The sequence below is a fragment of the Saccoglossus kowalevskii genome, chromosome 14, assembly GCF_978046115.1.
Source record: "Saccoglossus kowalevskii chromosome 14, keSacKowa6.1, whole genome shotgun sequence".
NCBI lineage: Eukaryota > Metazoa > Hemichordata > Enteropneusta > Harrimaniidae > Saccoglossus > Saccoglossus kowalevskii.
Window position 1 is genome coordinate 6,712,014 of NC_140654.1, and position 12,727 is coordinate 6,724,740.

General features: G+C 37.4%; 1 protein-coding gene across 2 annotated transcripts in view; it reads left to right on the forward strand.

The window, feature by feature from the left end:
• Positions 1–9,146, forward strand: part of LOC144357882 (uncharacterized) — a 69,773-nt gene extending 60,627 nt beyond the window's left edge. For both annotated transcript variants that reach the window (XM_085507843.1, XM_078011912.2), the window contains one exon: positions 2,122–9,146. In XM_085507843.1, coding sequence (XP_085363969.1) covers positions 2,150–4,264 — 2,115 coding nt within the window. In that variant the 5' untranslated portion in view covers positions 2,122–2,149 and the 3' untranslated portion in view covers positions 4,265–9,146. The remainder of the gene's footprint in view (positions 1–2,121) is intronic.
• The last annotated feature ends 3,581 nt before the right edge of the window (positions 9,147–12,727 follow it).

Below are 12,727 nucleotides of genomic sequence, written 5' to 3' on the forward strand. Positions count from 1 at the left end.
TGATTAGGTAATCGTTTTCGCTGCGCTCGCTATAATGCAGTGATGTCTTATATTCGCCATTAATCATTTGGACAACGATGACTGCTTAATTGCTCATATAACTCATTGATGTAAGTGCGATGACATTCTTGCATTCAAATTGCTATGTAGTTTCGTCATAGAATGCGTCAACGGCTTCATAAGAACTGACTGTCTGTTATAAATACACCCAGTTTTTGTCTTTCCCTTCATTGGTTGATTCAACTGATATGAACTCCGTTTAACTAAATTGTAACCCTGTAGCCGTCTGTAATGATTATGTAAATAAACCACATCCGTCTTGTGTAGTTAGTGCTCAAATGAAATTAATATGAAACATCGAAATTCCGATAGTTCAGTGCAATTTCATTCAAAATAACCATTAAATTGTGCTTATATTGGCCCATAAGTTTTGCTTAGAAACGCATAAAACCTCGTTAGAAGCTGTCAAAATTCTGAAATTCACAAAATAATCACACTTTCTTTTTTATATTACCGTTCTTTTGGGACTGATGATTGTAACTCATTGTGTTGGAGTCTAATATACAGCGAGTGAACTGCAGTCACGTGTTTAATCAGCTTGACATCAAGCGTAACTCGTAAATAAGCAGCTAGCGAATTCTTATTCTCACAGTTGGGATACACGAGATATCCTAAAAACACGACTTCCTAATTATGACTAAATATATGTAAGATATAGGATTCATACTGTGGATTAATGTGTGTTAACTCTTTCGGAAATACCTGAAGTCCGGCATGCATCATTCTTTCTGTAGATATAGGGTATGATGTATGTTCCTGGATTGTGATTTCTATAAGGTTTTCGTATGCTGTTGTTGTATATTCAACGCTCCGTGGTCAAATTTGTACATAATCGTTCGTTTGGATTTAACGTTTCCATATCACGACTGATTTTGATGTGATTGGATATCGGGGAAAACCGTCGACATAAAGATGTCGTCTATGATATCAAGGCGCAGTGCTTCCGATTGCCCGTTCACTTGCGCGTACTTTTATCAACTTCTATTGAATGAAAAGAAAAAAAAGAAGGAGCTTTTTTCTGATTAGACGACCGACATCAATCATTTTCAAGTTTGGCAGATACCAAAATAAAATTAGACTAATAAATTTACACGCAAGTTCATTTAAAAGAAAATGGCGCAAACGACACATTATGCACGAAATGCAGCACATAGCCTCTGTACGAATGTTGAGAGAAAATGATGACGTACTTCGACCAGTAATACCGAGTCACACCCGCGCCACTCCTGCAGCAATCGTACCCCATTAGCGAATCTACATCTGTAGTTGAGAACGCGTGTAAACACCAACAAGTCATTTTTGTACGACAAATCTTAATTTTCTCCTTTTTTGCGATTTAAATTTCTAATATATCATACGACGATTACATATTTATTGAAAGTGGATATGTCACAATGGCTAAATAATTATTGACGCCGTCTTCTCAAATACGATGGACAAATCAAATTAAAACGCAAATGCAGCGTGTCCATTCAATTTACGATGTTTCAATTCATTCGTCTAATTTAAAAGCTTCGAGACAATTGTAATTCATTGTTATAAATATTTGCAAGTATACATGTTAGATATGCAGTATATGTTTTTTTTTTTAAACTGCATTGTATTAATTAATAGGTAGTGTGAATTTATTGTTGACATGCATACTGCATTATGTATTGTGTCCCGGTTATATTGAAATTGAAAACAAAAATTACCATACAGCAAATACCAATCAGATGCTAATTAATTGCTAAAAATAAATGGCAATGAATTATCCCGTTGTGAACGCTTTTCTAATTGATTCACATAATAAAATTTCGAAAACGAGTACGAAGACAATTATAAGTGTTTCATTTCGCACTTTTGACTTGTATTTGTGTGGATTTTTTCGCAAAACACTGGAATTGAACTTCTGCTATGTTCCTGTGATGTCGATGCATTGCTAGGTTTATCGTGCACTTATAAATGAACTAATATTTTATGATTCATGAGTTTGATCAATGTCCTCTTGGGTCCAATGAATCTATTCTCTTCTCGATGATCGACTGATGAGCTATCTTTTTTTTCACTTGATTTCATTAGGACTCAATCAGAGGGGGAAAAGTACACAATGAGTGCGGTAACCCTAGACTGCACTACCATGAAGGGAGATGAGAGTGATGCCAATGCTAACCATTCGATGGTGAAATCCCCGGCTCAAGACTTAGAGACGTCTACGCTGCCTTTCATGGACGGAGCGCCCTCTCCAACTGTATCACCACCCAGCGAACCTGTTATCCGGAGTGAATCGCTTTCGTTGCCGACGAAGCGACCTTCAACAGCATCCACAGAGGGAGATGAAGATGACGGCAGGTACAACGCTCGGTTCTACATCAACGCTAAAAACACTCGCCAAGACTTTTGTGTGCGACTGAGGAACACCGATTTTTACGTTCATAGGGACATTATAGGTGTTAAGTGCGGTTACTTCAAGGCGATTCTCGCTGATGGAAATTTTCAAGGATGTCCAAGTCTCGGTAGAAGCGATTTGTACGATTTCCAAGAATCCAGCAACACGCCAGTGAGCGTACGGGCGTTCACTCTTTTATTAGACTATCTGTATTCTGGAAAACTAAAAGTACCAATCAGGGTGGCGAGTGAAGTGCTCGACGCGGCAGATTTTTTATCTATTCCCGTCACGCCTGAGTTGTTCGACCAGCCAATGGAAAAATACCCGTGGTGGGCAAACTACGAAAAAAATAACTTTGGAAAAATATTAGCTTATAAATGGGGGAACTCCAATCGACATCCAGATATCTGCGTACGAGTTGAAGCGAACTACTATCTCGTGCACTCCGCTGTGCTCACGCAGAGGAGTCGGTATTTCAAAGCTATTATCTCGAAAGACGGAAAATGGAAGGAACGCCTGCAGTTGAAACGTGGCCGAATGATTGAATTCACCGCGGCTCCTCCAACTGCCTACGCCTTCGAGACTGTCCTTGATTACATCTATTGTGAGAAGATTTTCCGTCAACCTGCCGACCACGAGGAGTTCGAGGACCTTTTGGATACAAAGGAATATCTTGGGGTGGATTTTGATTTTGAATGCGTGCGCTACCGCCGACGCGAGAGTGTGGTGCCGCGAAAACACAGCAAAGAGCTTGATGGTTCTCAAAATTCAGATACGTCACCGACGCATGCGCACATCCCACGGGATCCGAATCTGCTTTTGAGAGATGTTTCGATTTCCCGCGGAGACGACGAACGACAAGTGCTGACTCCACTCAGGACAAAGCTGGGACTTATAGTAACCAATAAGCGGCAAGCAGACGATAAAGCTATTTTGTGTCTATATGACGACGAGTCGGACATGCTGCGAGTGGTGCACGTTCTGCCAAAAGAAATGCAAGAACCTGGAACGCACTACAGAGTTGTTACCCAGAACCACTTAGTGTGTATCATTGGCGATAAACGATTTCTTTTCTCTAGGCGGATAGCGCCCGTTCTTCTGAACATAAACGTTGCTGCTTGGGCCAAATTGCCCGCCAAAGCGGTGCCCTCAGGCTACGAAAATTCCATACTTTCACTTACAGAAACCACGGATGGCAGGATAAGAATTGTGAAGGCGTGTCGCCCGTCGGAGCTGAAGAAAGAACTCTTCTCTACTTTTCATAAACAGTCAAATTACTCCCTTAAACCACTCAAGTTTGATGCGATAGAAACCTGCCTTTTCGATGACACAGTTTTTATCTTATATTATGCCTCCTTGGATAAGACGCCATTTGGAATTGGATACATCGTTGAAGTACGCCCTCTGTGCACCGACGAGGAATCGGAAAGTTGGTCCGAGATCGAAGTGAGTGAACCGACGTTCATCAACGATATGTTGAAATCGAAACTTACGACTGACGGCAAACACTTGTACGTCGTCGGCGTCAACCCTGCCTCGCATTATTTAACAATACATCGCTTTGACTTTCGCGATACAAAGGAACTCGTAATGATTGCTGACAGCTACTGCACGAAACTGATGAACTCTGGGATATCTGGCACGACCACCATAACCGATCACTGGGACTCCGCTCAGGTTGTTCTTGTTAGCGGGAACTTCTACTTCCTAGTTTTCAACCGAATATTTTGCTTCAATGTCGTGAATCAGAGATGGCGAGTCCTAAGCGAGGCGAGGCTGAGTGAAGATTGTAAAATTGCTGCATTTTTTCAGTTACCGACAGCAGAAAAAGCATAGTGCGCGTACGTCACGGTCCCGCCTTTATTTGGGAGCACATGGCGTATGTTTTAAAAAGGGATTACTTTGAGAATGTATAATGATTGTTTTCGATAGTGCATCTTGATAAAAAATATTACGGTATGAATATAATGTCATAAATAAAACTCTGCAAACGTAGCAGTAAACTGAAAAACTCAAACGCGCATGCGTCCCTGACCGATTATACGTACGGGTAATTAAAAACTCATGTTTATCACACGAGTGCTGTTCATTGCAGCCAAACACGGGTTTAATTTATGATAACAGTTTGCAGCCAATTTGTTTTGCAATAAGTAACCTAATGCTTATATCAAGATGCACTTTCAAACAAAATTGTCATCAAACATATTCTCAAATATCAGCATTAATATTAAATGTCGTGTTTTATGTATACAATACACTATTAGCCTGACAAGGTCGCGTGAGTTGCGCCCTCCGCGATGCCCAAGGATCTGGTGCCGTTCGGCCGACGAGGGCGCCACTCACGCTTACATGTAAATACACTATCAGACTATCAGAAAAAACAATGACGTGTGTCATTGATTCTCACTTAAAACGAAACACAATTTTTTTAAATAGAAAAAACAAACACAATTATGACGAATATTTTTCTACAGCACAGTATCATTTTTTTCCAAACTCTTGTTTTTGAGTGTGGCACTTTTCATAGAAAAAGCTAAATTATTGTAGTAAGAATTCGTCATATTATCCCCCAAAAAAAGTGATTTTGAATTACATAGTTTTTTATTCTACAATTTTTGCAACTATCCTGAAAACCTTCAGGATTTGTTGCTGTCTTTGGTGGTGATGAGCTTTAAGTTTTACTTGACTGTCATTTATTTCCATGACAATAAGTTTGCTTCTTTTCATGGGTCAGAATCCATGGTGAATATTTATATGAGGTGATTTTTTGTTTAATATATTTTACAACCCAAGTCTATAGCGTGTCACTTCACTTGGGCGCAATATGTGTACATTTTATTCGAACAAATTTACGATTAACTTTGTGAAAACATCTCCCGACTTTTAACGGGGCGTCTTTTATACTTACAAGATGTTTATCAAATTTCTTTGGATTATATCACAGGTGCTACTGGCTATATATAAAAAAAGTATATTTCACCTGTCGTTTTGCTAAGCAACAAGATTAAAAGCTCTCCATGTTATCTTCCAGCTATATCATCTTTGACATCTTGGCGACTTTAGATATTACTTTTCAATTTTATTAATAACTATCTCCGCGTAAGTTTGAAGTTCGTTTATCACAGCATTGCTATGGCAACGGAGTAGCTGAGTCTGCCCATGGGTGATAGTGCTTGCCGAGTTCTTTGTTAGTATTATCTAGTTCAAGAAGCTAAGATGATTGTATAGAAGCATAACAATGAGTTACGGAAGTCGACGGGGAGGGATTTACTACCATAATTACTAAATAAAATGTTAATGGTCGGTTACTTAGCGGGACGTCTGGATTGATTTCGAACAACACAAGTAGCAAGATTATAGTTCCAAGTCAAGCTCATTAAAATCAGATATGTTTTCTTATTTCGCTTCACTATATTAATCCGCGATCGGAATTAGAACAATAAGTCTCGCTTTCCCGAAAACTAAAATGCAATTAAGGTGTCGAAAAATAACAAAATCGAAAATCATGGCTATATCTGAAATACAAACGTTATCTAGCTAATCAGTAGTGCAAAATGTAAAATTCGTAACGGCCTGTCTGCGCATCACTACTACGCATTTAATTAGTGGCCCTTGTCACTTGCTATTGATAGTTTACGATGGTAAATTGCATTAACAAGTATTGCCGGGAGGTGGCCATATATGTATATATATATTTAATCAGCTGATACGGACACACTCAAGAACATAACAGCTTCCGGTAATTTTTGATAAATGGATATGGTAATGTAATATATATGAATATGTATATGAAGGATAATTTAAAAAGGTGTTTTAATTAGCTGACTTTCGGTTTCGTCACGTAATTTGAGTTCACGTGACGTACTGTATACGTCATCGTGATATAATAATAATACCACGTGCAACAAAGAAAGACAAGAAAACGCGTACATGATATGTCACGGAGATTTCAATTAGATCTGTGTAAGCCACTGTACATCTGAAACTAGTTGTCAGTTCGTATCATAAAACCAAATTGAAGGTTATATGATGACTTCAGACACGTTTCATTCAATTCGAAGAAAGACTATATATAGAAACGACCTATCCCGGAATTCATTGTGCTTGACCTCGGATATGGAGCCATCATAATGAATTATTGTTATGATTTTCTCATTTTTATTATTAACCTTTATTGATCTTGTCATATGTTATACTCACCGCACGATTGTAAATATTGGTATATACTTGGATTTATAATTATTCAGCCTCAGTGGTTATGACGTCAGCCTCATTTGTTGACGCCAACTACAGTTGTTACGACTTTAGGATGATAATAACAATGTCTGACTAGTATACTAGAGTAGTGTGAGTCGTTCTTTCGAATTCTCGTTGGTTAACTGAGAATTTAATTGGACTGTACAATTTTTCAACTTGAGTGTACGAATTTTGTTGTGAATGTCAAGAGCGTGTTATTTCCATATATAGCAATAACTTGCACGCATCCCACAATGCACTGCAGCCACGCCGAGTAACGCCACGTACGTCACGTTTAGCTATAGTTTCTTTGTGTTCATCGTCACGATGGCGTTAACGTTGCTTCAACACATGTGGTGGTATCAGCCGAGCACCTTATTCTACCTCACTAACAATGCCAAAGTTTAAAAACCATTCGAACGTAAAATTTTGTCACTTGTCATAATATTAGCCATATTTGGATCTACAGCCAACGGAAAATTATGTTAATCCAGATTAAAAAAGAAATGATAGAAAAATGGATAAAACATTGCAAAATGTTGCACCCATTATATGTTAGGAAAATAAAGGCGTTCAAATGGCTAAATACTAGAGCATATTTACAGCTTCCTATCTTATCGCTTACTAGTATTTGGTGTCCATGAAAGTACAATTCATGGACGACTGTGCCACGTGTCACTACATACAAATTTCGTAACACGTGACTGGTTATATCGGCCAATCACATAGAATTGTATCTCTGGTCGAATTGTGAGGTCGCAGTCAACCCAATAATTACATTGTATTACAATGACGAAGGTTGGTTATTTGGTTATTGTTAAATAACTTACACTACAAATACATTCCGAATGTATGCGAATATGGTGGTCTATCTATCACGTGTTATCTGTTTTCCTGCAAATCAAATGATTTTTTTAACACGCATGCGTGGTTGTTTCTTTTCATCAGTTTGAGTTCCTGCCTAATATGTATGGCACTCAAAGCAAACATCATTATTTATAACATGTTTAACGATAATCCTAAATGTTACATACATAAAACATTTTCATATTGTTGAAGGTGGTTGTTGAATATCTAACGATATGTTGTCAGCGACAGGCTACTTATTACGTATCACAATAAAAAAAAACACTATCCGTTTTCGACATTGTGAAATTCTTTCATTTTATGGGAGAAGATTTATAATTACCTATTACAGAAAAAGGATTTTCCATATTCTCTATATTTTTGCCTTTTATTTGTCTTGAAGTATGATTCAAAGAACTCATGCATGAACAATAACTTGGTAAAAATAAAGGCAATATTGTTCTTCATAAAAACAAAAGAATTTCACAATGTCAAAAACGGAAGTCGTTATCAGTGTCAAAAGTTCGACACATGGAGCTAAGAGAAAACAAGTACCTGTTCTTGTTACAATCTTTTGCCATAGTCTCTGAATTATGCTGGCTAATATCCGTTCATAAATTATCATAAATGTTACAATTTGTTCATGTTAATTAATTTGTTTTCTAATTTGATAGAAGCGCCACAGTCCACGCGCCACGCACCGTGACGTATACACCGCAAGTAAAATACATTGTTTGTTCACGCGAAATCGTACGCGCACTGCACGACGAACGTGGCTCTTTATGATCAGACTAGTGATCACAGATTTCTAATAATATCATTTCATGCCGTTATTTAGGTTAATATAGTTATACTGTAATGAAGTAATTATTTTTTTCTTCATTTGATGGACGTAACGAATTGTAAATATTCAAATGATCTGTACACATCAAGTGATAGCTAATTTTAATTGAATATATTGTATATGAGCTGAAACGGTATTTTTTACATACATTGGCCACGTTATATAATAATATTGTCTGGGTTCCTAAAGGTAGACGGACTATTTTAGGTAAGACATGTATAAGGCGATATATTTTTTTTAACGTCCTGATGATTTGCTCCCAAATGAACAAATTACCACGAACGGTCTTGGGGTTCACACGCAGATTTTATTTCTGAAATATTCGTATTTGTGATATCGCCACTCTGTTTAAAATCTATCTATGTGTATTTTCTGAAAATAATCACTTGTATTTCTATACCTAACTATTTACATTTTAGTATGACACAATTTAGCCGCCATTTAGTTTTGCAAAGATGATGTCATCTGAATCGTGACGCCATTCTTTCAAAGTTATTACGAACAAATCGCCGAAGACTGAGCAACACATTTCAATTTAGTAATGTTTGACTATTTCTCAAATCATCGGGTTATTTTACCTCCCTGGAAATGTAATCGTGCCCATTACTTGTTTTTTTAATCTACTTTTAGGTGTTTGATGTCATATTGCGGTGTACAGACGTGTTCATATGATGTCACGTGATCTCTTTTCTTGTTAAGGTTTCTACTTGTACATAATCTAATATGTAATTATAAAACAAAAACGTATTCTATGATGATTTTGAAATAAAAAAAATCATTATTTTACACTGACCCACTTTGTCTGTATATCTGAAAGGTATCGTTTTTTCTTTTTCTGTTGTTTTCGGATGTTCTGTTCGACGCACGCGGTCTCCAGATTCATGTACAAATAATTCGACGAGTAGTACCAGTCGTGGTGTGATAGTTTGTTATTTGGTTACTATTTTGCTGCTATAGCGCAACTAGGGAGAACTAAATGTACTCGGGCATACTCATCACGTGAAAGTGAAACCCGCAAATTTCCCATTGTGCCTATTTCTTTATTGAATAATTTATCCGTCTGACTAAGTACTTGCAGACGACATCACTTCCTACGCATTGAATTAATTACGTCATAATTCACTTGAAGGTTTCCGGGAGAAATACTGACAATGTTATTGTCTTGTTGTCAGCTCGTCACCTTGTCATCTCCCTTGTCAGCGCCGTGGTTGTAATGACTGCTAAACATACTCTCCACAACGTACCATTTTTGACACGCAGTTTAGGAGTACTGTCACTCCATTCCTTATCTGATGCACTTTAAATATTACTCTAATCTAATCCGTAATTATGTCGGTAATCTGTTGTATCGTTTGTGGCAGTACATTAGTAGAAGCCATTTCTAATTAGATGACCAAAATACGGACATCCCCAGAAAGCTTCGTTTCATTTCTCATTCGCCGTATTCTATTCGTGTCTTCAGCATTTGATGTTAACTTTATAATTCTTCAATGATTTTACCGAGTGTTAAGTATCTTATTCACAGCCAACATACATATACACATTAATTTACGATGTTCAACATGATGTATTCCAATATTATTATTCCAATATACCTTCCCAATGTACCGCGCCCTCTTGTGACAAAGCGCATCTGTGACATCAAAATTACGTATATCGACGTCATTTAAATCTACAACTCTGTTTGGCTGTGTGGTCACTGGATATTTAGAACATAGCTGTTTCTATGACAACACCATTTTTGTATTAACGGACGTCGACAGATCAAACGTTGAACGAGGATGTTCATTATTTACGTCACTGAAGCGTTTTGTCGCCAGAGGGCGCAACTATATGCTGTTGTATTTGTCCTCTACTTGTCCTCTAAGTGGTTTCATCATCATCGGCGATTATTTGACTTAAGTACACTTTCCCTCGCCTGTAGTTCATTTCCCAGTGATCTTGGCTGTATCTATTCCAGTATTTAATCATTGCATTTGTACATTAAGTCCCGATTTTATATACTTGTAATATACTTCATCCACTCCATGTTGTGGGTATGTTGTTAAATTTGAATCGTCAGCGTGCCGTCGGTTGTTTCCCGTGTCCGCGAACACTGTGCCCTGGTAGCTCAGTTTGATACAGATCAACGTGGCGTTCATACGCAGTAGCAAGGTTATTGACACCGTGACAACTACCCGGATTATAGATTGAATGATGGCGTCACGGCATGATTAATGATATAACATTCTAAACGTGTTCAGTGTTAATGATTGAGATTTACCAATGAATAACCAGCAAATTCGATGAATTGAAACATTTTCTCTTATTTTTAAAATCTGAAGAAAATAAACCCTGTCAACAAGTGAATTAAATAACATAGCTGTATCAAAGCTGCAGTGGGTTCACTAAAATCAAAATCATGAACATCGTAGCTTATTCACTGATAACGTAGTAATAAGCATGCGCCCTTCTTAAAAAATGTTTCAGATGAATGTACGATCTTTGATTGGCAGCATTGCATAGTTTTAGTTAGCGCCCCCATTCGACGAAAACATTCAACACAATTATTTTAATTACGGGGCGCTGTTCACGTCTTTCCATACACGTTTTCATAACAAAATGTGACTAATCCGGCCGCCGTTTCTAACTATATCTTTTAATATAGCGATTCACGTTGACCAAAAATATCTGAATAATGATTTATTATCTACAGGTGGAAAAAGAAACTCTGAAACGATGAGATTTATTTCACTTTATTTTGATGCCATGAATATTAATTGTATGAAATAAACTTTCGAAACATAAGGCCAATGATTCGCGTTTCACAAATTTAAATAAATATAATTAACTATTTGATTTTCTTTTCAATTCAAGTAAATAATATCATCACAGCAGTTAAAAGTTCAAAAAATATTCCACACTGGCATTAGCAATATTGTAAAAGTTCATTTGCAAGAACTAGCTAGCCTAGCAACTGAAGATTACTCCCTTTAACTGTACGCGTTAGCAAAATCGATTGGTTTCCATTGCAATTCGATTTCATTCGCAAATATAAGGTTTTTTACGCTGGTATAATAAATCAGTTTGGAATGCAGCCATGGCATCCCTTGTAACAACCTGTTTTCCAAACGAAAGAGATGACAACCGGATGTATGATCCAAGTAACAATTCCAATTGTAGTGTAAAACCTAAACACATGACTGACTTTACCAGTATTGTACATTTAAAGTGACTTTCTCCACAATATATGAATGTATGTTCAGTGAAATGCTCAGTAGACACATAACTCGGGTCGAACAATGTTCCGTAGTCATGGTGATCATATGACAGATTCCAGTTAGATGCGTCTATATCTGGACCTTCTTGGCACTCGAGAGCCATTACCCATGCCACAGATCTCTGACACTAAGAAGACTGTCGGCTCTATGAAAGTATATCGTACTTGGACGTAAATTTTATTTTCGGCTTCTTGTTCTGTGTTCACGCAAGCATCTTTAAAGGGTACTGGGCGTTGTGTGGCATGTAATAATTGTATAGCACATGGAACTCCGTCGTGTTGCCATCCTGGAAAATATAATCCTATCAAATCATTCAAGTCTTCTGGTTTTCGAAAATAGATAATCTTATTGTCACTTACCCATGAAACAGCACTGCAGTATGCCCATGAAGCAAAGGTACGTTTACACATTTCGCCAATGAAACTAGTTTATACATATTTGTGTTCGGTGTTACTAGTTCATATAGAGGGAGTATGATTTCACGGAAACTAAGTACTACACGCACACACGTTATAGTCAATAATACCCGTTATATGCAACGAATGGTATTTTGTGATGGAAATATCTTATATTTGTCTGTATTTTCATTTTAAATCAAAACAAATAGATGTGATGCGCAGGATGTTATTCTGCACTGAATGATTGTGTTTACACGACATTCGCAGCGGAAAATGTTCAGTCATTGTAAAATTACCAATGTCTGTGGCATCCTGCCCACCCTCTTGCATTCAATTGTCCATATATTGAATACCACGTCTTTATTCGACAAAAATATCCTGAACAGGCCACGCGCTAGCAACACTTAGTGATGTGATATGTTTGTCCGAGTAGGTCACACGATCCGCCATTTTGTTCACCCCAGTTCGTACATTGTTCAGCCATTATTACTAATACAGTTTTCCAAATATATATTTGAATTGAATTCTGACAAATCTGTGGACATTTGAAACCCGTAGATGACTTATTTGCAAATATCTTTTGTTTGCATCTTAGCATTAGTGTTTGTAATTATGCTTACGTTTAAATCGGGGGACTCGTCACCTGCGCATGCGACAGATGACCATAGCGTGTCACTGTTTACAAACAAGCGTCTACCCATGATCCTTTGCGTTT